This window comes from Danio aesculapii, chromosome 19 (genome assembly GCF_903798145.1).
Source record: "Danio aesculapii chromosome 19, fDanAes4.1, whole genome shotgun sequence".
Lineage (NCBI taxonomy): Eukaryota > Metazoa > Chordata > Actinopteri > Cypriniformes > Danionidae > Danio > Danio aesculapii.
Genome location: NC_079453.1, coordinates 47,341,287 through 47,368,137, shown reverse-complemented (window position 1 = coordinate 47,368,137; position 26,851 = coordinate 47,341,287). Strand labels below are relative to the sequence as shown.

Genomic DNA, 26,851 nt, shown 5'->3' with positions numbered 1-26,851 from the left:
TTTGTTGTTGTTTATTATCATTATTATTATTGTTATTATTATTATTGTTGTTATTATCATTATTATTACTCTTATTATTACTCTTATTATTACTCTTATTATTATTATTATTATTATTATTATTATTATTATTATTATTATTATTATTATTATTATTATTACTCTTATTACTCTTATTATTACTCTTAATATTACTCTTATTATTACTCTTATTATTATTGTTGTTGTTTATTATCATTATTATTATTATTATTATTATTATTATTATTATTATTATTATTATTATTATTATTATTATTATTACTACTACTACTACTACTCTTTTTATTACTATTATTGTTGTTGTTGTTTATTATCATTATTGTTATTCCTATTATTATTATTATTACTCTTATTATTATTACTATTATTATTATTGTTGTTGTTGTTGTTGTTGTTGTTGTTGTTTATTATCATTATTATTATTGTTATTATTATTATTATTATTATTGTTATTATTGTTATTATTAATATTGTTGTTATTATTATTATTATTATTATTATTATTATTATTATTATTATTATTATTATTATTATTATTTCAGTGTACATTTCATTACAAACTGTACTTTTTACTCCACCACATTTCCTGAATTAATCTGAGTAAAAGGTTATTTTGGGGGAGAAATCTTCACCTGTTCAGAGACTAAATATTTCATGGACAAGCTGAATTTTATCAGTTCAACTTCTTAAAGTCACCAATTCATGTGATCCATTTAGAGCAGTGTTTCTCCGACCGATACCCCCATCCACGCCCTTCCCTTAACCTAACCGATCCCACCCATCACCTTCCTTAAACTCAGTTGACATTGTTTTCGAAAGCATCCAGAAAATATATATTTTTTGCCATGTTTTCATATCTTATCACATTCTCACCATGTTATTTACTGGTTAATAAAAAATTTTGCCTTTTGGTTCACTCGCTTTCTGGAACCGTTCTTCGCCACACTCGAACCATGTCATCGCGATCAACTCCTTTCTGCATCCCAAGTCCAGCGATATATGCAGCAGGCCACTGTGAAAACTGGTAACAATGGAAAAGTTGTCCACACGGAGATAAGCAGTCAGCTGGTAGCGCGAAAAGAAACAGAAGGCGTCATAAGGCCTGTACGATACGGTACAGTTCGGTACAATTTTATAGCCATTTCCATTGTCAAAAGGTATCAAAAATCGAACCGCACCACACCACTTTTTGAGTACCCTTTCGTAAGGGTACCTAGCACAACAAAAGGGTACCAAAAGGTGGAGCAAGACGTGCAGCTGAACACTATTGGTTTACAGAGAAACGTCACTAGCTCACTAGGAGAATAAAAGGAAGCACCATTTTAAAATACACAGCCGAGACATTACACCGTAAATATACATACATATAATAATGAGGCATGGTCGACCAGAACTCAAACAAACCTTGTCGTCGTCTTGATAAACAGCCACCAAACCAAGAAGAAGAGCAGAATCTACCCTGTGCCGCGTAGTTGTTTTCAAGGCCGCCTAAAACGTGAGCGGTTCTGCTTTCTCGCGTGCGCGAGCCGCTCATCTACATTTGAAATAATGTACTTATTAAGCTGATGATAATAATGCGCACGTGATTATTGTAGTGCTTCTGACATCCTTTCAGAAACGAACAAATGCAAGAGTGACGCGTGAAAAAGCAAATGATTGTTTTAGCAGGCTAAACCGTGAACAAACTGCCATGTTTTGTTATATTATCATCAGCTTCTGGACTATCATGGACTCAGAATGACGGAATTACTTTCTAACAGAGGTTACAAGGTTATTGGCACCCTTTTAGCTGTGGGAATGCAAGCCTGATAAAGGTGACCCTTACCGACCTGTACTGTACCACACAGTGGAAACGGGTGAATACTGCCCTGTATCGTTTGATTTAAAGACGAAATGCAGCCATACATACCTCTTGTTACATACTATAATTCGTGCTCTTCATAAATGTATACAGTGGTACGTATTCACAATTATTATTACAGTATGACAGGTTTTGGTAACTCATTTGTCTGCCAAAAATAAACATTCATCGGTTAGTACTTTTATTACTTAAGTAACTCAACAATGAAGTACTTTTGTCTATGTACAAGTAATACTGACAACTTTATAGTTCAGCTAATACTTTATTAGGGTATCTGTACTTCTACAGTGCCCGATTTGTGTACTTCATCTCCCACTGAGGGTGAGAGGGAGAATAATGAACATATTCATAGTCTCTTCTTTCATCTTTTGTTGAAATTCATTTACGAGAGCAATCTTTCCTGTGGTTCCTGTGATCTCACGAGGCAGATGATCAAAGTGTGTAAAGCCTCGGTTTAGCCACGATGGATTGGAGCAGATGAGATCGGCGTACTGTATATGCTGCATGTTGTGTGTGGATATAAGAGACAAATGCATTTTGACATAGACAAACAATCAAAGCTAAAACAGGCTTTCATTTCTGTCCACCGCGCCCCTCCGTTGGTAACCTTTGACTGGCTGCATTGTTTGTGGCGTTTCCTATCAAGCTGGCCAACGTTGAAGTTGGATGGTTCGGAGAGGTACATTTGCAATAAATGAGGTCATTTCGAAGGCGTTATGACCCTCAAAGAGCCACTGGGATGATCAATTGTCCGGTTGAGCATCTAAGCGTGGATTGTGGATTGGGCTTTCTTCGATGCATTAGCTTGTAGGTGGTGATATGAATCATCTTCTGCTGCTCTGCTTTAAAATACTAATATTTTACCAAAGGCCTTGATGTTTCTGGTCAGGCTGTAAAGTGACCCCTATCATTTTTTTTCAGTCTCTGCTGTTTTGCAGTTCATCCATCTTAATAATGAAGTATGATTGAAAGTATCCCTCCTGGTTTTGTTTTCTAGTTTCTGCTTGGTATGGAGCTATACCATGTGTGTGAAGTATACATTGACTATTTTTTTCAGCAGTTTGTGTTACACATAAGCATGCCTCATTGAGCCAGATTAATATATTTCATTCAACTACATCTCAATATACAGTTGAAGTCATAATTATTAGCCCCCCTTTAATTTTTTTTTTTTTTTTTTTTTTTACATTTTTTTCAATATTTACTAAATGATGTTTAACAGAGCAAGGAAATTTTCACAGTATGTCTGATAATATTTTTTCTTCTGGAGAAAGTCTTATTTGTCTTATTTTGGCTAGAATGAAAGCAGATTAGATTTTTTTAAAAGCCATTTTAACCTCTTAATTTTAAGGCCCAAGGTGTTTTGTACATGCATTTTTTTATTTCTCTTTGCTATTTGGGCTTATTGGAACCTAATTAGAAAAAAAAAATTAAGTATCATCTTTTGATAGATGTACTTTTAGAGAAAAATTATGTCCATATATGTGGACTCGTGGTCCGAATTTACATAAAACACTTTTTCCTGAATTTTTTTTAATGCATATTTTCAATTCAATTCAATTCACCTTTATTTGTATAGCGCTTTTACAGTGTAGATTGTGTCAAAGCAGCTTCACATAAAAGGTCACAGTAAATAGGAACAGTGTAGTTCAGTTTGTAGTGCTTAAGTTCAGTTCAGTTGAGCTCAGTTCAGTGTGGTTTAATAATCACTACTGAGAGTCCAAACACTGAAGAGCAAATCCAACGATGCGCAGCTCTATAGATCCCGAACCATGCAAGCCAGTGGCGACAGCGGAGAGGGAAAAAAAAGTGAAGAAAAAACCTTGAGAGAAACCAGACTCAGTAGGGCAGGACCATTTTAATTTCTCCGCTGGCCAAACGTCTTGTGCAGAGCTGCAGTCTCAGTGGCGGAGGCTGGAAGCTGGCCTCAGCAAAGACTCGTCTCTCTCTGGAGCGTCACAGGAATCAGTCTCATGTTCTCCACTCCTCCATGACCACCACAGTAGCTGCTCGGGATACGGCCCGGTCCAGGATATGGAAACCTTGGGATCATCTCGTCGCTGGTCTTGGATCGAATCAGTGACTCTGCATAGTCTGAGGGCCTCAGGAAGAGTATCCCCAGGTGGAAATGGAGAATAAAGAGAATAATTAGCTTAGCTGCTGTTCATAGTGTATATAAACAAGATGCAGAAACCTGTGTGGAAACCCGCTAAGTGATGCACTGAGTATATGCTATATTATATGAGAGACTTGCTTTAATTACCAATTAAGTGGATCTAATTGATTTTGCATTGTAAACATTAAATAAAAGTTAAAAAAGGTATTCTTTTTTATTTTATAAATTAAGTTTTTAGTTACAGGTGTATGATATTCCTTAAATCATTCTGCATAAATCTGCATATTTTTGTATAAAATTCTCTACAGAAATAGCAAAAAATGTCCTCAGATTCTGTCTGGCCCTACCTATAGCGCATGCGTTTGGACTGTGGGGGAAACTGGAGCCCTCAGAGGAACGCCAACATGGGGGAAACATGCAAACTCCACACAGAGATGCCAACTGAACCAGATGGGACTCGAACCAGCGACCTTCTTGCTGTGAGGCAACAGTGCTAACCACTGAGCTGCCGTACTGCCTACTCTAAATCATATATACTTAAAAATTCTACACCCAAACAACCTCATATAATAGAGATGCTTATTTATTTTTTGCTTTTCTATCTGGAATTACAGGAGCTTAATAATAGGCTTTATCACACAATCAATGCTTTGGATTCTCAAGCTGCTTTCTTGTTTTCTGTAATCACAGTGACATACTTGATCAGGTCATCTCACACATTGTTAAAACAATAATTACAACATAATCACCAAAGATAAATAGCACAAAGCATTCCAGAAAGCCAAGCATCCATGCAAAGATTGTCCACATCCAGCGGGAGATGAAGAAATCCATAATTTCAAGCCATGCACTCATAATTCGCCACCTTAGAATTATAAGCTTCTCTCTGACATTTTTGTCAAAATTGAGTTATTGACATATTCTTATTAATTGACTACTTATTTATGGGATGTTTTTTATAAGTTGTTTACATTTTAAGACTTCTCATTTAAAAAACATCATGTTACACACATACTGTTTGCTATATGGAATGCTAAAACTTTGAAGCTCGATATCTCACAATCATTCAGAACGCAGATAGAACCTTTTAAATCCAAGGTGACGAATTGTGAAAATAAAAAGAGAAAATCTTAATTAAACCTCTTCCAAAAGAGAAAGTCAAGCCTGTTCCTGCTTGCTGGCAGATGGAAATGGGTTTAAGAATCGGATTAGATATTGGAAAAATCTGATATTTTCTGCTATATGAATTAAGTTTAAGCAGGTAGCTTAAATAGGCAAGAATTCAGGTACAGAATTTGAACATCATTCATTCATTTTCTTTTCGGCTTAGTCCCTTTATTAATCTGGGGTCGCCACAGTGGAATGAACTGCCAACTTATCCAGCACGTTTTTACGCTGCGGGTGCCCTTCCAGCTGCAAACCATCTCTGGGAAAAATCCGCACACATACTCATTCACACTCATACACTACGTACAATTTAGCCTACCCAATTCACCTGTACAGCATGTCTGTTGAACTGCATCCCAATCATCATAAATACTGCAGAAGACCTACTGGAACCCACATGAAGTCATGGTTTGAAAAATCATGGTTTGGGGTTCCATTCAGTATGGGGGTGTGCGAGAGATCTGCAGAGTGGGTGACAACATCAACAGGTATCAAGACATTTGTGCTGCACATTACATTACAAACCACAGGAGAGGGCAAATTCTTCCGCAGGATAGCGCTCCTTCTCATACTTCAGCCTCCACATCAAAGTTCCTAAAAGCAAAGAAAGTCTAGGTGCTTCAGGATTGGCCAGCCCAGTTACCATATATGAACATTATTGAGCATGTCTGGGGTAAGATGAAGGAGGAGGCATTGAAGATGAATCCAAAGAATCTTGATGAACTCTGGGAGTCCTGCAAGAACGCTTTCTTTGCCATTCCAGATGACTTTATTAATCAGTGATTTGAGTCATTGCAGAGATGTATGGATGCAGTCCTCCAAGCTCATGATGGAGTCAGACACAATATTCATTCTGTTTCCACTGCACCATGACTTTATATTCTATACTGGACATTATTTCTGTTACGTGAAAAGACTTTTGTCTGAGCAAAGTCAGATTTTACTGTCCTAATTAAATAATTAATAATCAAGGCATGATCATATTTTATTGTGGTAAAATAAGCGTAATCTAGAGGCCTTTGCCTTTCATATAAGCCACTTCTGATACCAAATGATCAACTAGAAGTCAAATTATTATTTGTTGTTCCTTAAACTTTGGTAGGCGACAAGACTTATGTCAGGTAGTGTACATAGAAAAGATCAAAGGTTGTTTTTATTTTAAATAAAATATTAAAAACACTCAAGGATTTAAGATGCTGATGGCGCAACATAACAGTCTTGTGAAAAGGGTCTGTTAATTCAAACATTGTACTTTATTTTTATAATTACGCACATTTTTTAATTAAAAGGCAATGTGTTTACTCACTTTTTTAGGTAAAGTCAACTAGGCACTTTAAAAGTAATGAGTTTACTCACTTTTTTAAGTAAAACAAACTAAACGCTTATAACAGTGTATTATTCCTGAGGGATTGTAAGTGTATCGGCGCCTTGCTTCTCTGCCCCGAAAGGAGAATCATTTATGAGCAAGAGAGCGTTGAGGCGAGGTCGCAACACATTGTAATAAAGTCGCCCCTTCGGCGGCACCAGCCTTGGGATGTATTGAAACCAAATTGGCATGCTAATGCAGTGGGCAGCGGCAGGGCCTCTCGGGCCGCGCGCCTCTGGAAAGCTTCAAGTTGTTTTCTGCCCGTCCTCAGCTTCCAGATGACAGAATCTATCCTCCGCAGGGATGAGATGCTTGTTTTTCTTGCATGTTGAAGTTGAGTCTTCTTGGACCCTGTTTTGCAGAGGGCTGGAGGATATCATAAAGCTGATGGGAGAAGACAGCTGTTTGTGAAAATTGCCATCTCAGTTTTAGTATGCATGAGTAGTTTTTTAGAGGACACTTGGGTAATTATAAAAAAAATAATAATAAAAAGATGAATCTGTGATATCAGCTTTGGTTTTAAAAATAAGCAGTGTGATGTTGATTAGAATGGCAGAAGGATCTGCTTCACGTGATTTAAGTGAGGTTTATTTCTAAACTAATTTCGAGAGGATCAGGTGCTTATGATTTATCACAGCCGGTCTTGTATTAAGCTAATCAGTATCTTCCAATCATATGAGCCATAAGCTACTATAAATAACCACAGTCTTCAGTCCACTTTATCTTCGTTTGGAAGAAACCCCCCTTCCTCCCCATTCTCCTCCTTCACTATAGATCGGGCGGCACGGAGGACCAGTGGTTAGCACTGTTAGCCCCACAGCAAGAACACTGCCAGCCCTGGTCCTGCCAGGTCGGTAGGTGTTTCTGTGAGGAGTTTGTATATTCTCCCCGTGTCCGCGTGGGTTTTCCCCAGGTTCTCCGGTTTCCTCCCACCATTCAAAAATATATACATCATGCATAACAATCAAACATTTGTCTAGCCCCCTTTTTTCCTCGCGTGTTCCCTTAGCTACTGCAGACGGGGAGTTCTGAGATCCACCAAGCTCAGGCTCCCCTATCGCTCTGCGGACGAAGGAAGCCCCGGGCTCGAGGATCCCTTGAGCTTGGGGCTCTCTCCTGGGACAGCATGCCAAACAAGCTTTTGATGGATCATCAGCTAAGTGTGAACTCTTGAAAAGGATAGTTCATCCAAAAAAGGAAAAATCTGCCATCATTTACTCAATTCTTTCATTCTTTTGAACATAAAAGAAGATATTTTGAAGAATGCTGGAAAGCTGGAACCATTGACATCCATAGTAGGAAATTGATGGAGAAATTCTATAAAAATTACTCTTAAAAAAAAAGGAAAATCTGTGATATCAGCTTTGGTTTTATAAATGAGCAGTATGATGTTGATTAGACTGGCAGAAGGATCAGCTTCACATGATTTAAAGGGATAGTTCATCCAAAAATGAAAAATCTGCCATTATTTACTCACACTTGACTTTTTTCACTCTGTTTAAAACAGAAGAAGATATTTTGAAGAATGCTGGAAAGCTGTAAACATTGACATCCATAGTAGGAAAATGATTAAGAAACTCTTTAAAAATTACCCTGAAAAAAAAGAAATTAATAAGAGAAATCTGTGATATCAGCTTTGGTTTTTTTGAATAAGCAGTGTGATGTTGATTAGTCTGGCCAAAGGATCTGCTTCACGTGATTTAAAAGGATAGTTCTTGCAAAAAAAGGAAACATCTGCCATCATTTACTCAATTCTTTCATTCTGTTGAACATAAAAGAAGATATTTGGAAGAATGCTCGAAAGCTGTTTACATTGACATCCATAGTAGGAAAAAATGACTATTAAACTCTATCAAAATTACTCCAGAAAAAAAAAATAAAAAAAAGAAAGATCTGCTTCGCATTATTTATAGGGATAGTTCATCCAAAAATGAAAAATTTGCCATTATTTTTCACTTAAACTTGACTTTTTTTTCATTCTGTTGAACATAAAAGAAGATATTTGGAAGAATGCTCGAAAGTTGGAAAAAGTTGACATCCATAGTAGGAAAAAATTGATATCAGCTTTGGTTTTGTAAATAAACAGTATGATGTTGATTAGACTGGCAGAAGGATCAGCTTTACATTATTTATAGGGATAGTTCATCCAAAAATGAAAAATTTGCCATTATTTTTTACTTACACTTGACTTTTTTTCATACTGTTGAATGCAAAAGAAGATATTTTGAAGAATGCTGGAAAGCTGGAACTCTATATAAAATACTGTGAAATATATATACTGTGGTTCCAGGTTTTTTGCTTTTATCAAAATATATTTTGTGTGTGTGTGTGTGTGTGTGTGTGTGTGTGTGTGTGTGTGTGTGTGTGTGTGTGTGTGTGTGTGTGTGTGTGTGTGTGTGTGTGTGTGTGTGTGTGTGTGTTTTGTGTGGGAAGAAGTAGAGGATGAGTACCGTAAATGACAAAATTTAATTTTTGGGTGAACCATGTGACTTGGATGTTGATTAAAAAATCAAATGTCTGCATTTTGGTTAGTTTGATATATAGAAAGCATATTGAATGCAAGTGAAGTGTATATTTTAATGCAATTTTTGTGAAAATGTTACAGATTTTGAGACAAAAATGTATCTAAAAATCAAATGTAAAATGCTTTGATTGCAGTAGTTTTAATGAGGCAAGAAACTACAGCTCCATAAAGCAAAAGTCACAGAGGAATCTAAAAACATAAATTTAAAGTTGTTGGTTGCATATGTAAAACAATATATGTGAATCTTATTTTAAAATAGGCCTATTTATTAATATATCCACGTGATATTTTTTTTATTTCATATATCTTTAAATAAATGTGTGTCATGTGTATATTTATTTTGTATATGTAAATACATGTGTGCATGCATTTATTTGAGAAAATCTTTATTTATATTTAGATATAAAATATATATGTACAGTTGAAGTTAGAATTATTAGCCCTCCTGAATTATTAGCCCCGCTGTTTATTTTTTTCGTCAATTTCTGTTTAACGGAGAGAAGATTTTTTCAACACATTTCTAAACATAATAGTTTACATAAATAACATAACTAATTTATAATAACTGATTTAATTTATTTTTGCCATGATGACAGTAAATAATATTTTACTAGTTGACATTAAAATGGTGTTTAAAAAATTAAAAGCTGCTTTTATTCTAGCCGAAATAAAACAAATAAGACTTTCTCCAGAGGAAAAAATATTATCAGACATACTGTGAACATTTCTTTTCTCTGTTAAACATAATTTGGGAAATATTTAAAAAAGAAAAAAAACATTCAAAAGTAGGCTAAAAATTCTGACTTCAAATGTATATGATACAAATTATATCTAAATTTAAATATTTATGGAACAAAATTGTTTTGTATAATTTAGTTGTTATTTATGTGTGTGTAACATATATATTTAATTATATATATATATATATATATATATATATATATATATATATATATATATATATATATATATATATATATATATATATATATATATATAATACACACACATATATTATGTTAAAACAAACTTTTATTTTAGATGCAGCTTAATCCCGATTGTCAAAATTATTAGTCCTCCTTTTCTTTTAATATTTAAAAAGTATTTCTGAAATGATGTTTAACAGAGCAAGGAGAACGTCTTATTTGTTTTATTTCGGCTAAAAAAAAACATTTTAAGGTCAATATTATTTGGTCCCTTATTTCAGTGTTTCCCAACCCTGTTCCTGAAGGCACACCAACAGTCCACATTTTCAACCTCTCCCTAGTCAAACACACCTGAATCAACTTATTACAACATTAGAAGAGGCTCCAAAACCAAAAGTTAATGGGTCAGAAAAGAGAAACACCGGAAATATGTACTGTTAGTGTGCCTCCAGGAACAGGGTTGGGAAACACTGCCTTATTTGGCAATTTTATTTCCGATTGTCTACTTATCTAACCATCATTATGTAACATTTAACCTAATTAACCTTGGTAAACCTTTAAATGTCACTTTAAGCTGTATGGAATTGCCGTGAAAAATATCTAGTCAAATATTATTTACTGTCATCATGACAAAGATAAAATAAATCAGTTATTAGAAATGAGTTATTAAAACTATTATGTAAATTGCTGAAAAAATATACAGGTGGGCTAATAATTCTGACTTCTACTGTATACAGTTCCTTAATTAATTTTACTATTGAGGTTAAAGATAAAAACAAATCATTGCTTTCTCTCCACACACATAGAGATTTCCCCTTGAGTACCTCCCCTTGATGTTCCTCCGAGAGTACATCCAGCTTTTTTACAAATGCAATCGATAGACCACATATTAGCTAGTACAAAAGATGGAACATTGAGGGCAGGAAATGCCCTGTCACTGAGAGTCCAAGCTGGAAGGTCCTGCTCCAGCACTGCATGTCTAAAGCAGCAGACGGTGATGAATGACCGGCCCAAACCCAGGTCTGCTGATAAGAGAGAGTCAGCCAATTCTGCAGCTCAAAACCCATCTTACAGCCTAAGCCTGAGTGTATGTGCACACTTTTAAAAATATACTATATAACACTTTATTGGAATATATGGTTCTGTGAAACATGGTGGTAACCGTAGTTTATTTCTTAAAGCACAAATTAAATCAAAACTAACCATGTGGATGTTAGTTAGCTCATGTTGCTAGCTTTGTGGTGAACAATTCATCCGTGCATGTCATTAAGAAAACAAAAGTTTGCCCTTGTAATCTTTAATTGAAATCTAAAAATGCACTTCCTGTTTGTTTTCAGTTAAATTCTCAAATTAGGTCTGTCTGAGGTATTGGGCGTGGCTAACATACTTAACCACGCCCCTCCATCTGTCAGACAACAAACAGAAATGCAGAGGAGGAGGAGTCTGTTAGGCTGTAATAACTCTCCCCAAACCCTTTCCCCATCTTTCCGAATGAAATGCCTACTTTACTACATCCAATCAACTCGCAGTAGAAAAAATAAGCCACGCCCACTGTTTTCACCAACCGCATCACAATACGAATGTTGAGAAATAATAAATAAATAAATCATTCAATCATATTTGTAAGTTTAATATGTCAAAAAATAAATAGATGTAAAAAATTAATAATAAATAAATAAATATATATGTATATAAATAAATATATGTATATATATATATATGTGTATATATATATATGTGTATATATATATGTGTGTGCCATGACTCTTATCAAATCCGTGTGCCATGATTTTTATGGTAAACAACCATATTTCATCCATCTATAATCTTAGTGTCACTCACATAACTATGAAACACCATCAGGGTAACACACATAAAATTAAAATAATGGAATAAGCATTATTTATCAAGGCATGGCCGGCAAGTCAAGTTTATTTATATAGCACATTTCATACACGGTGGCAATTCAAAGTGCTTTACATAAACAGGAATAAAAGAAACACGTATAAGAGAAATAAAAACAGATAATAAAAATGGTAAAAAAAATGGTAAAATAAGCATAAAAAGAGATAAAATGTGTTATAAAAGAAAGAAAAAAAGAGAAAAACATAATAGTGCGATTATCAACATCAGATGTAACATAAAAGTAAAAAAAAACTGATGGGAAAAAACCAAAGTAATGTTAACAAAAAACATTAAAAGTGAAGTGTCACGCAGGGGAAGTCTGGAAAAGTCTCTGGGAAAAGTTAATTTTTGGTTATTTACTGTATATATTTTAAGGAAGCTCACTGTTAACCAGGTTACAGATTTTTACTGGAGCTTTTTTAGAGTTATTTTTTACAGTTTGAGAACAAATATTGTAGTTCAGGATACATGTACAGTTAATGTAACTGTTTTTGCTACTTCAGACCAAGCAGCAACCTCCTGCTCTCCCTCGGGAAGCCAATACGGAAGTAACTGAAACTGCAATTCATCAAAATTCCGCTAGTCCTGGCTCCATAATAGAGCAAATTTCAATTGAGCCCACTGTTAGAATGGCCAACTTTACAGCAGAAAAAAAGGTGTTTACAGCCTGGTACAAAGAACGATTTTGGTTCATACAGCTATTATTACCCTTCATGACAACTGTGAGGGGGGTGAATTTTTTTATAGCTCATCCGTTTCTTTTATATTAGGTTATATTAAGTTTGCATATTTAAGGGAGTGGCCACTTGAGTGACAGCTAGGTCTCGCTGGTCGCCGTCACTTCACCTCAGCTGAATCCGGCAGATTAGCCACTGATCTCGGCATGTTCATCGTATTTTTGTTTTGTTTTATGTGGCTTTACACAGTCAGCTGCCTTTTGGACTTATTTCTTACAATTATCAGATGATATGGGATGCTGTGTGCATTTAATTGTGCTCACAAACCATTCATGTCGCCTTGTTTCCCATGTGAGTAAAGTTATATACTTATATACCATCTCTATAAATGTATTTGTTTTATTTAAGATCATTTATCATTAATATTTTTCTTTAGACCCGTAAAGCACTCCAGAATCTGACAGATTGATTAGCTGTAGGCTCTAGAACAGTCATCTGAAGCGTTATCATGCAGTGTTATGCTGGATTTCATCAATAGTCTTGCATTTACTAACACACACTATATCTGAAGTGTTTGGAAGTAATTCGCGTTTTCCTCCTGTAGAAAAACGTCATAAGAACAATGCTTAGTGGCTCAATGTATTACTACAGTGTTTTTAAAAGTCTAAACACTTTATTGATATAGTGTACAGCCAAGCACATGTGGTCAGAACACAAACGAGTCGCAGGTAATAGAGTATCAAGCGTTTCTTCCAAAGTAAAGTCTGTCTGCCAGGTCTAAGCAAAGTGCCAGCAGGTGTCTGTAGCCCCGCTCACTCTCCGCCTCTTTGCCCGTGTTTGGTATCCCGCCGTGGGTGCGATGACGCGCGAACAAAATGGCGACGGTTGGCCGCGCCTACTTGTAGCTTCTTTTGCAGTGTTCAGAAACCTATGGGTGACGTCACGGATACTACGTCCATATATTTTACAGTCTATGCTTCAGACTTATACCTCACTTTTTTTCAGTGTCGAACTGAGGCTTTTCATTTGATTGTCCAGCTCAATCATTCTATCTTAATATAATGCTAGACAGCTCAGATCAGACCAGCCTGAACTTTTAAACCTTTCAGTCAATTAATGGAGTGAAGAAGAGCAGAACAAGAGTTTCAAATACTGGGAAAACATTTAAAATGAATGCAAAGTTATAAAAATACTACAAAATGTTATGACGGGTAAATCGCAAAGCTTTCGATTTACCTCTCAATCTATGTTCCTACTCTCACCTATGGTCATGAGCTTTGGGTCTTGACTGAAAGGACAAGATCTCGGATACAAGTGTCCGAAATGAGTTTCCTTCGAAGGGTGGCAGAACGCACTCTGGTGGATCGGTTTAGGAGCACTGACACTCGGGAGGAGCTCAGAGTAGAGCTGCTGCTCCTCCACATCAAGAGAAGTCAGCTGATGTGGCTCGGGCATCTGTTTTGGATGCCTCCTGGTTGCCTACTTAGGGAGGTGTTCCAGGCATGTCCCACCGGGAGGAGGCCTCAGGGAAGACCCAGGACATGCTGGAGGGACTATGTCTCTCGGCTGGCCTGGAAACGCCTTGGGATCCACCCGGAGGAGCTGGAGGTAGTGTCTGGGGAGAGGGAAGTGTGGGGTTCTTTCCCAAGACTGCTGCCCCCGCGACACGGAAAAGTGGCAGAAAATGAATGAATAAATGAACGAATGAATGAATGAATGAATGAATGAATGAATGAACAAAATGTTATTTATTGTGGCATATGACTCTTTAGATTTGTACATTTTGTGCACGCTTAAAAAAAAAGAAGTTTTTTTAAGAGCTGTTCACTGATTAAAATCCATAAAATCCTTGGTGAAACCCCTACTGAATACTCAAAGCATGAAAGGAATACTGGTATATAGTCTGAAATTACTGTAAAACACTCAAAACCTGTTCGGGCCAAGAGTGTGATTTTTCCCTCCTCTATATTTCAGTGTTTTAAATCTATAAATTGTTTTTTCCCCTTCACTGTTAATAAATATTAATAAAACTGTGTTCTGTGAAGAACCTTTGCCTTCAAAGTCACTAAGATGTTGAAATCCTCACTGTGTTTAAGCGCAGTATGTCATCATGTAATCTGCCTTTAAACATGTAAGACTTTCCTTCTCCAGCAGAACACAAGAGAGAAGATAGTGAAAAAAATGTGTCTCATGGTTAGTTTGTCCATGCAATATACACCAGTGTGCTTTAAAATCTGTTTTAGGGAGAAAGAGAGTCATGGAGGTTTATAATGAAAAGACAAAGTAAATTATTTAGGATTTTTTTTGTTTGTTTGTTTGTGAGTGCATTGTTATTTCTATTAGTTTAAGTTATCTCTGTATGTTATGTTACTAAACATAACTTGTAAATTAATATATTAATTAGTGCTGTCAAACGATTAATCACCATTAATTGCATCCAAAATATAAGGTTGTATTTACTGTACTCACTGTGCATAAATATTGTGTGTATATTAAAAAATTCAATACAAAATATTTATAATTATGATAGCATCACGCAGTTCCTGCAGATTTGTTGGTTGCACATCCATGTGCGAATCTCCTGTTCCACCACATGCCATCTATTGGATTGAGGTCTGGTGACTGTGTAGGTAGAGTGAACTCATTGTCATGTTCAAGAAACCAGTCTGAGATGATTCGTGCTTTATGACATGGCGTGTTATCTTGCTGAAGATAGCCATCAGAAGATGGGTACACTGTGGTCATAAAGAGATGGACATGGTCAGAAACAATACTCAGGCCCAAAGTGTGCCAAGAAAATATCCCCCACACCATTATACCACCACAACCAGCCTGAACCGTTGAGACAAAGTATAATGGATCCATGCTTCATGTTGTTGACGCCAAATTCTGACCCCACCCTTCGAATGTCGCAGCAGAAATTGAAACTCATCAGACCAGGCAACATTTTTCCAATCTTCTATTGTCTAATTTTGGTGAGCCTGTGTGAATTGTAGCCTCAGTTTCCTGTTCTTAGCTGATAAGAGTAACACCCAGTGGGGTCTTCTGCTGCTGTAGCCCATCTGCCTCAAGGTTGGACGTGTTGTGCGTTCAGAGATGCTCTTCTGCAGACCTCGGTTGTAACGAGTGCTTATTTGAGTTACTGTTGCCTTTCTATCAGCTGGAACCAGTCTGGCCATTCTCCTCTGACCTCTGGCATTAACAAGCTTTTTGCGCCCACAGAACTGCCACTCACTGGATATTTTCTCTTTTTCTGACCATTCTCAGTAAACCCTAGAGATGGTTGTGTGTGAAAATCCCAGAAGGTCATAAGTTTCTGAAATACTCAGACCAGCCTGCCTGGCACCAACAACCATGACACATTCAAAGTCACTTAAATCACCTTTTTTCCCCATTCTGATGCTCGGTTTCAACTGCAGCAGATCATCTTGACCATGTCTACATGCCTATATGCGTTGAGTTGCTGCCATGTCATTTGCTGATTAGAAATTTGCCTTAATGAGCAGTTGGACAGGTGTACCTAATAAAGTGGCCGGTCATATATATATATATATATATATATATAAATTTTTACTGTTAATTTAATGTACTGAGGGGGAAAAATCATGTGAATTTGAGGGTTTGTAAATTATTTTTTATTTGGGGGGAGGTGGAGTGTACTATTCCTTTAACATGAATCAATTGATCCCCTCACAGTAACCCATTTTTTGCTAAATAAAAACTGTGGATCTCAAATGTGCCTCCCTCCTAAATATTTGAGTAGTTTAAAATCTATAAATCGATTTCCTTCACTTTTGATAAGACATTAGAGAACATTTGCCTTGTTATTTTCTGTGTTGAATCCTTAGTGTTTAAGCAAACTTGCTTTCGAAAATAAATGGCAGAGTAACACTGATGCCACAGATGATAAATCGCTCTTTCCTTGCCATGAACTGTATAGCTTTGGCAGATTTGCTGGAGATTCGGAAGCTCTGTTTAATTTTACATGACGACATGCTGGCTGTGATAGAATCCCCAAAACATGCCATCACTAACATTTCCTTTGCTGTGCATCTTAGATGGAAAGGTTTGTTAATAAAACAGAAGAGAAGGAACCGATGCGGCGCTGTGGCGTCTTTCACTAGGGAAGATGAAAGAATTGTGTTTCTGCAAGCTTCTCGTTAAAGCCCTTTTGAGAGCTTCTCAGCCGTTCAGAACTGGAGAACTTGCTGTTCCTCTTATGAATATGGATTTGTACAGATTACTTGAATGATACATTCATTTGAATATGTGAAGCTGGTTTTATCTGGTTCCTGGTTTAGCTCCATAGAGAAACTAGACAGCTCTGCTCTGTTCAAGGGTATAAAATGAACATTTTGACACATGTGCATGATCGCCAGTGACTTGAAAAGAAAACTGTACAGACCATCATTATTTTTACTGACGATATTGTAATGTAATGTGTGTATTTATATAGCACATTTTATTATGTATGGCCATACACACAAAGCGCTTCACAATCATGAGCGGGGTCTCTCCAAACCACCACCAATGTGAAGCATCCACTTGGATGATGCGACGGCAGCCACAGGACAACAGTATCAGTGCGTTCACCACACACCAGCTATAGGGGGAGTGGATTTCAATTCAATGGATTGGGATGATTGAGAGGCCATGATAGTAAGAACAGGAATTTGGCCAGGACACCGAGGTTACACCCCTACTCTTTACGAGAAGTGTCATGAGATTTTCAATGACCACAGAGAGTCAAGACCTCAGCTTAACGTCTCATTCGAAAGACGGCGCTCACTGACAGTATAGTGTCCCCTTCACTTATACTGGGGGATTAGAACTCACACAGACTGCAGGTCGAGCACCCCCTGCTGGCCTCACTAGTTTTTCCATTTGGTCTCCCATCCAGGTACTGACCAGGCTCAGCCCTGCTTAGCTTCAGTGAGTATAAGTATAAGTAACTATAAAGTAGGCGACACGGTGGCTCAGTGGTTAGCACTGTCACCTCACAGCAAGAAGTTAGCTAGTTCAAGTCCTGGCTGGGCCAGTTGGCGTTTCTGTGTGGAGTTTGCATGTTCTCCCCATGTTGGCGTGGGTTTTCTTCTGAGTGCTCCTGTTTCCCCCACGGTCATGCGCTATAGGTGAATTGGATAAATTAAATTGGCCGTAGTGAATGAGTGCATGTGTGAATGAGTGTATATGTGTTTCCCAATACTGGGTTGCAGCTGGAAGGGCATCCGCTGTGTAAAACATATGCTAGATAAGTTGGCGGTTCATTCCACTGTGGAAACCCCTAATGAATAAACTGAAGGAAAATATATGAACTATAAAGTAGTTTTTGTGCGGATCTGATCATCTCACTGTGTTCACATATTCCCAGATGAAGCAAGTTAAAGCGGAAATCACATAAACAGCGTTACAGTTAAAAAGTAGCATCAGTGAACCTGACAGTGAGTCTGGTCTGTGGTCTGGTCTTCTCTTGAAGAGATGCTGCTGATGGGTCGGTGAAGGGCATCAACCCACGCTCAGATGTTTCCCCATCTCTCTTTTGCTCTGGCAGGAGATCTCAGGGCCTGCAGAAGGCCAGCGTCTCCCCGGGGCCGATCTGTGTCACACTGACTTACCAGACAGATTACTGGAAGATCCGTGACCTTTGCTCAATCACACTGCAGTTCAGTCCTGTAGCCTGGGTTTTATGCAGACACTGTATGGAAACAGTGTGCTATTTAATCATTATTAATTTTAAAGCATTTTCGAAAAATGTGATTCTGAATACTTTTGAAATGATAAATGAAATGAAGTGATAATTGTCCTGCTAGTGTGCTGGCTGTGGGTGTTGTGTATTTCTGTTCTGCTGTTTGTCCCTGCTATAGCCGTTTTGACTAAGCTTTGACTTTTGGTTAGTATTGTTAAGTTCATAAGTAAGCAGTGGTAGAAAGAGTACTGAAAAATCATACTCAAGTAAAAGTACCATGATTAGTGACATCCGAAGCTTCATTTTTGCCTGTACCCATGTGACTGCTTCGAATTTTGATTCAAAGGTTTAAACACCCTCGTGGGTTAGTAAAGTGTATAGAGAGATTATTACTGTTTCAAAGCACCCACACACCAGTAACTCAACAAAAACAATTGTAATTTATAGTAAAAAGCTTTTGGACCATACTAAAGTATATTAGTGTATTATTTACAACTATTTTTAAAGAAGACCAATGCATATTGTGGTATAGTGTCTAACGGAGGCCAGCTGACGAGTGCAACCCATAAGCCTCACTCCCAAAGTCTGCTCCTTAGAGCATTTGCTTCCCATGCAGAAATCGTCAGTTGGATCTCCACTCGGAACAAGTGGGTGGGTGTAGGACCAGTTAGACCTTGGATTTTACTCCAGTCATCAGTGGTGTAATGTAACATACCTTAAAAACTACAATATTTGAGTAATTTGTTTATATTATTATTGTTGTATTGCTACATGAATGAGTTAGTTCTGAATGTCTGACATTTTTGCAACACAGTGCTTTCCCACACTTTAAGCAGAGGTCCTCATCGAGCTCTGATTCGGGAAGCTTCGAGTAACGAACCTTTTTCTAATACAATTGAGTTGCATGGTTCAGTCTTTCAGAAAGTTTCATTTCACCATCATTAATGCAACGTATGAGTAAGAAGTAGTCCTTGTAAAAGCACTCCAGAGTAGTGAGTATTACGATGTGAAAGGTTGATGAGTGTGTGAAAACGTAACATTCTGTAGTGAATTTAGTGCTTGTTTAAGGATTTGCACATTTTCATTAAGCATGAATACATATACATACTGTAGATATATATATATATATGTATATATATATATATATATATATATATATATATATATATATATATATGTATATGTATATGTATATATATATATATATATGTATATATATATATGTATATATATATGTATATATATATATATATATATATATATATATATATATATATATATATATATATATATATATATATATATATATATATATATATATGTATATATATGTATATATATATATATATATATATATATATATATATATATATATATGTATATGTATATGTATATATATATATATATATATATATATGTATATATATATGTATATGCATGCAAGGGACAGCCCCTGGTGGTTTGGCGGTATAGGGAGGATCGGCTATTTAAAGTTTATTGCCACCATTCAAAGAAAGACAAACAAAAAGGGAGAAATACGAGAAAATACCTTTATGGGATGATAGCAGGATAGAACTGTAAAATATGGGAGAATCCTGGGAAAAACGGGAGGGTTGACAAATATGCTTATGAGTTAAGTAACCACTACAAAAGTATACATCTGTCTAAAACATTTGGCTCTATTTTAGTGATCTAGGCGCAAAGTCCAAAGCACAGGGCACGAAAGCATTAAGGGTGAGTCTGAATCCACTTTTGCTATTTTAAGGACAGAAAAATCAGCTTACAGTGTTGTGCTTATTCTCCTAATGAGTTATAGGAGTGTTTTGAGAATAAACCAATCAGAGTCTCATCTCCCATTCGCTTAAAGAGTCAGTTACGTCGCGCCATGATGCATTTGCTAATTACATGACTTTGTAAGTGGAAAAAGTGAACATTTCACTAGCGAGAAAACAGTTAAACAGAGCACCTACAGTGCGAGAATGAGCCTCCTCATTCTTTACTTTCACTCTCTTTTGTGGATAAGGAAACATGTTGTACGCACATACATTCATTAGCCTAAATATTTAATTTAATTTGTTAAGCGCAAAGATTTGTTTTAAAACTATTTCTAAATTCAGTTCTAATTTCCAGCAAATGAATAAATAAACAATAGACATGCTATACCCCATATGGTTCAAAACCTGACAGGTGGACAAATCTAAGCTTGTTTTTAATAAAACAAATATAAATATGCATATAATAAATAATACTGCTAATAATAACAACATTATACAAAATCAAATTGTCTTGAATAAACTAAAAGCGCCCCCCGAGATGAAGGCATGAAAGCAGTGATTTTTTTATATTTCTGTAGAAAATAATAATTTTTGTTATATTTTATTCTTTTAATTCTTTTTCATTTGTAAATATATTTGCGTATTGCTGTACATCCGGTGTGTATTAAGCAATGTGCAAGCGAGATGCACAACTAATGTGCTCTTTGCTGACTTTAGACCTGCTTTCAGCTGGTCTAATGTGCAGTCTATTTTAGTTCCTCAAAATAGTTATGTGCCTTAACACACCTCCTTTTTTAGATCAGAACTACTTTTAAAACTTATCTGACTCCATAATAAACACCATACTGTGTTCTGGCTTCTTACCCCTACTGAAAAAAAAACAACTTAAACCAGCCTAGACTGGTTGGCTGGTTTTAGTTGGTTGACCAGCCTGGTTTAAGAAAGGTTTTGGCCATTTCCAGGCTGGTTTCCAGTCATTTCCAACCTGGTCTTAGCTGGTCAGGCTGGAAAATGACCAGCTTGACCAGCCTAGTCAGGCTGGGAGCCCAGCTATGTCCAGCTTAAACCAGGCTGACGAAGGCTGGATTTAGCTGGTCATTTTCCAGCCTGACCAGCTAAGACCAGGCTGGAAATGGCTGGAAACCAGCCTGGAAATGGCCAAAACCCCTTTAAAACCTGGCTGGTCAACCAGCTAAAACCAGCCAACCAATCTAGGCTGGTTTAGGCTGGATTTTTCTGCAGGGACACTACACTAGTAGCCTATATTGTGTGACCATCACCGAAACACACTCAGTTATAATGACAGAGCTCTGCATGGACAGTTTGGCTGCTTTCTGTTGTCTTTTCCGCTGATGTACCGAATCTCTCATTTTCGTTTCATTGATATTCCCATCGGCCTCAATGACAAACGCGAGTGATCCATCACCACTCTAAATGGCAAAATTGACAGGCCTCAAGGGCTTTGAATGCCTGTTATGCTGACACAAGATTATCACATTTATCCTTTTTTATTCAATCCTTACAATGTGACGCTTTTTCATACCCAGACGCGGCGGAGTTGCCGCTTCCCGACACTCTCATTTCCTAAATGTGCATCAGGCGTCAGCAGGTTATAATCAACACCATTAGCATGCGGAGAGATGATGCTCCTGTACTTCAGATTGGGCGATTTATACAGCGAAGATCTTTCATTTATCCAGCTGTAGCATCCAGAGATCAGGGGCCGCAGTCTTGACAAGGGAGAGGCTTGTTTGGATGGCGTCCGTCTTTTTAATTTGTCCTGTTTAATTTTACTCGCTCTCAGATGAAGGTAATTAGGGATATTAAATATGGGGAGTTGCCAAACTAATACGTGAGGACTAAATATGACTCTGCTGGAGTGTGTGTCTCATTGAGGTGTCAACAATTATATAATAATATCATAATTTATTTGTGATGATGATCATTTTTGCTGTGTTGTTTTGGGGTTGGTTAAATAAATAAATATGATATTAAAACTGATGGAGGCAAGTCTTTATGAATGCTTAATTGAATCGCTTAATCGAACGATTTTGTCAAACGGTCCAAACTTGTACTGTATGTGATTGTCTTAAATGGAATGATGATATTTAATATTTACTGAGTGTTTTTGGGCTGGTTGAATAAATAAATATGATATTAAAACCACCGTTAGGTGGCGGTAAGTCTTTATGAATGATAATTGAATCGTTTAATCGATTCTTCAAACAGCTTCAAACATATTCTGTTTGTGACTGTCTCAAATTGAATGATAATGATAATATTATGCTGACGTGTTTTGGGGCTTTTTTGATAAATAAATATGATATTAAAACCATTAGATGGCGGCAAGTCTTTGTGAATAATGAATTGAATCGTTTATTCAAACGATTCTTTCAAACGGCCTATTCAAACATGTACTGTATGTGATTGTCTCAAATGGACTGATGATAATATTTTGCTCAGTGTTTTGGGATGGTTTGATAAATAAATATGATATTAAAACCACAATTAGGTGGCAGCAAGTCTTTTGGATGATTTGAATCGTTTAATCAAACGATTCTTTCAAACGGCTGATTCAAACATGCACTGCATGTGATTGTCCCAAATGGAATGATGATAATATTTTGCTCAGCGTTTTTGGGCTGGTTGGATAAATAAATATAATATTAAAACCGCGATTAGATGGCGTCAAGTCTTTGTGAAACGATTCTTTCAAACAGCTGATTCAGTGATTCTCAAATAGAATCGTTGACTTAACTGATTCGTTCAATTAACCGGTTCACACGAGAAACGGCAGTGGCACTCTGATGCGCACAAATGTTTCGTTTACAACTATATTGCGACTAAAATGTAAGTCTTTTAATATCCACTTCTTATTCGTTGAACTGCCCAGCGATATCATTTGTTTTCATATCTTAAAATATGTAATTCTAACTAAATTCAAGCAGGCTTCATCACGCAGTGTGTTTTGTTTGCAAATGTTTGCATGTTTTAACAAAATGGCGACGTCCTAGATGATAAATATCATACTAAACGTCTTTCAATCATTCTAGTTAGTGACATTTATAATATATACAATTAGGTTTTTTTTTTTTTTGAAAAGTAGACGTATTGGCGTTTTGTTTTATGTAGCAGTCATTAAGAAACACTAGCCTCATAACATAGACTGCTACATGTTCATAGCTCCAGACCATCAATACGAGTGGGTCTTTAGCTAGAAATCCATAACTTGCAGAGCATTTGTGATTACTTTATAAATAATTACAAAACCACTGAGGAAAAACCACAGGAAAGAAGAGTTAAGTGGCGTTTTAGCATAACATTGTGGATGTGGACAATGTAAAACAGATTGTTTCTTTTGCAAATGGTTTGCAGTTCATGTGGCAGTCTAGACATTTAGTTTATCTTTATCCAGTTAATGTTCTTGGTGGTTTCTTTAATGAAGTAATTAATCTTGCTTTATAGATCCTCTGTTTGTTACTTTTCTCAACATGATCAATAGTAATGGAACAGTTTTAAAGCATCTAAACAAAAAAGTAATACAGCTTTTTAAAATATATATTAGGATTGTTTTTCATAATAAATGATAGTCATACATTTTTACCATGCTTACACAAGACATCCACTAAAATTGGATATAAATATACAAATAAATAACTATATAGATAGTTTAATTTACATATATGTTATGCTTAATAAAGATGCAAAATTACTTCACCCATATGTTGAAGATCAATTTTGTTATTGTAATTTAATACTGACCCCAAATCAGTTTAGAGATCTGGCAGATTGAATTGAATTAATAGATAGTTTTAATTTCTATATTTCAAATATCTATTTAAATAAAACAATAGATATGACAGATATAATCTATTGAAAATGAATGTTTTGCATATTTTATATTGACTCTGTTTTAACTCTGTATCCCTTTAAGTGGTTGCTGAGTCTTCAGGGATAAAGACACAATAAGCAGTCCAGTTTAAGGTCTATAAACAACAGGTTGAAAAGCTTAAACAGGTCTCTATTGTTGGAGTTGTCTGTCTAAAGCTTCTAAAAGTCAGCGGTGAATTCATTGCCTCCCGCTAGCAGGATCTCTACCACCCAAGTCGTGTGTAACAGCACAATCAATGCACTTCTCTCTTTATTTCCCAAACTAGTCCCTGGGCAACAGTCATTTCTAAATGCTGCCGCTCTGCCCTTGGTTTGGGTCCAGTTGGGAAATAAAGCATGAATTGTCGATTAAATAACAAATAATTCAAATAAAATATGATGCTTTTGCACCTGTAGCCCCTGGGCTCGTTTGTTTTCCTTAGTAATAGTGCCAATAATACTTTTGTTTTCTATGAATTATGATGGAAAAACTTGTTTATATTCTTGAATGTATGGTGGATGACTGGTCTGACTCGACACTGAGAAATCTTCCAGTGCTTTATCAAACTTTCTGAGTGAATAAATACATGTATGATTGTATATTAACACAGTTTCAATGTTTAGGGTCATTATGATATTCTCTTAAGCATTCGTTGAATATAAATGACAGTAAGACATTTTCAGTATTGCAAAATATTATTATTTCAATTATATAAATATATATATATATATATATATATATATATATATATATATATATATATATATATATATATATATATATTTTTTTTTTTTTTTTTTAATAAATATATATAAATAAATAAAAAAAAAGTCAGAAATATTAGCCCCCCTTTGAATTTTTTTTCGTTTTTAAATATTTCCCAAATGATGTTTAACAGAGCAATAGAATGTTCACATTATGTCTGATAATATTTTTTCTTCTAGAGAAAGTTTTATTTGTTTTATTTCGGCTAGAACAAAAGCAGTTCTAAATTTTTTATGAACCATTTTAAGGTCAAAATTTTTAACCCTTTTAAACAAATTTTTTTTCGACTGTCTACAGAACAAACCATCATTCCGCAATAACTAACCTGCCTAGTTAACTAAATTAACCTAGTTAAACTTTTAAATATCAATTTTAAGCTGTATAGAAGTGTCTTGAAAAATATCTAGTCAAATATTATTCACTGTCATCATGGCAAAGATAAAATAAATCAGTTATTAGAAATGAGTTATTAAAACTATTATGTTAAGAAATGTGTTGGGAAAAAAATCCATTAAACAGAAATTGGGGAAAAAAAAAATAAACGGGGGCTAATAATTCTGATTTCAACTGTATATATACAACAGTTCTGTTTTTTTCTCAAATCTGATTGGCTGATAGCTGTATTACTCCTCCCACATAGAGTGACAGCAGATCAATAAACTAAACTCACAGTGAACAAAAGGAAAGAAGAAATGCCCGCACGTGTTTAGCGCTTTTCCTTATCGCAAACTCAACAGTAATCTGGTAGTGTTTGCGCTGCTTTAGCTTTTTTGGGGTTATTTGTTTTGATCTCCCAGTTGCAACATAGAAAAACTAGGAAAGCTGTGTACACTGATGGCATTTCATTCTGTTCAGCCTTATAAAAATGTAAGCAAAAATCACCTGTTTTGTCATCACTTTAGACATTATGCAGGAGAATCATTCAAATACTAGCTTTAAGGCTGAGGTCTCAAACTCAGTGGCGGGGGCCATATCGGTGACTGACTATTAATTTGACTTTATTTGACATGTTTGTATTTATGAGGGAAAAGCTTGGCTATGGATGTGACGGATGGGAAATTGCAACTTGTGTGACTTTGGTAAATCAAATATAGTTGTTTAAAAACATTGACAGAGACATTTTTGAGTATTTTCACACCACTGTAAAATACAAGCCTACACAAAAAACATAGAAAGGGTCAATATTTTGGTTAAAAAAAAAAAATTCATAGCTAGATTGACAGTTGAATGGATTTGCTCAAATATTTCATCTTTAAGTCTACTTATCAACGCCATTTTTTGACCATGAATGCAGTATTACAAGTGTTCCTTTTTTCTGCCTTTTCAGAATTGCAGAGCAGTTCTTGTGGGAACCCTGGCGTCCCGCCTAAAGGCATTCTGTACGGGACACGCTTTAATGTAGGCGACAAGATCCGCTACAGCTGTGTGACCGGCTACGTGCTGGACGGCCATCCGCAGCTCACCTGTGTGACTAATGCGGGCAACGCCGCCGTATGGGACTTTCCAGTGCCCATCTGTAGAGGTAAGCATGCAACTGTGCGTCCTGCATGATAAAGACACTGTCAGCGCGCGCGTGTTTGTGCTTCCTGTTCCCCTGCATGAATCTTTGATGTTTTCCTGTGTCCTTTTGTCCTTGTATGCATGCATGTATGAGTGAATACACCCATAAGTGGCTTTAAGTATTGGGTTGTTTTGATTACACTGAACACAACACTGAAGCTTTCATTGCGAAACCTCTCGGATGTCGAAATAGCACATGTTCGCTACAATTGGTGCCTATTAATAGAATATTAAACAAGATTTTTAGCTAAAATTGCTGACCTTGCTGAATGCAAGTCATCGGTTATGAGCATTTAGAGAGTCATAAACATATACAGGGAAAGCTAAATTAATACCTGAAATTAAATTAATAAACTGAACATCATTTCTTTGTTGTATTATTTTGAGATTTATTTATGTACTTTATTTTCAAGATTTTGCAGGAAGGAACTTTTTTTGTGTTAAAAAATACTTAGACATCAATTTTATAAAGGTTATGGTTTGTTTATTGAATATTTTATTGATTAGGTATGGAATTACATGCACTGCTGCAGCATTGATGTGACTTTTAATACACATGTAATGCCTTTCAGTAGATTTTGGAATGCATGTTGAGTTTTGTGTCTGCATT

General features: G+C 36.0%; 1 protein-coding gene across 1 annotated transcript in view; it reads left to right on the top strand.

The window, feature by feature from the left end:
• The window catches only part of csmd3b (CUB and Sushi multiple domains 3b), a 1,051,207-nt gene that overhangs the window by 234,893 nt on the left and 789,463 nt on the right, over positions 1–26,851 (top strand). The window contains exon 4 of the mRNA XM_056479206.1: positions 26,009–26,203. Within this exon, the coding sequence (XP_056335181.1) occupies positions 26,009–26,203 (195 nt within the window). The remainder of the gene's footprint in view (positions 1–26,008; positions 26,204–26,851) is intronic.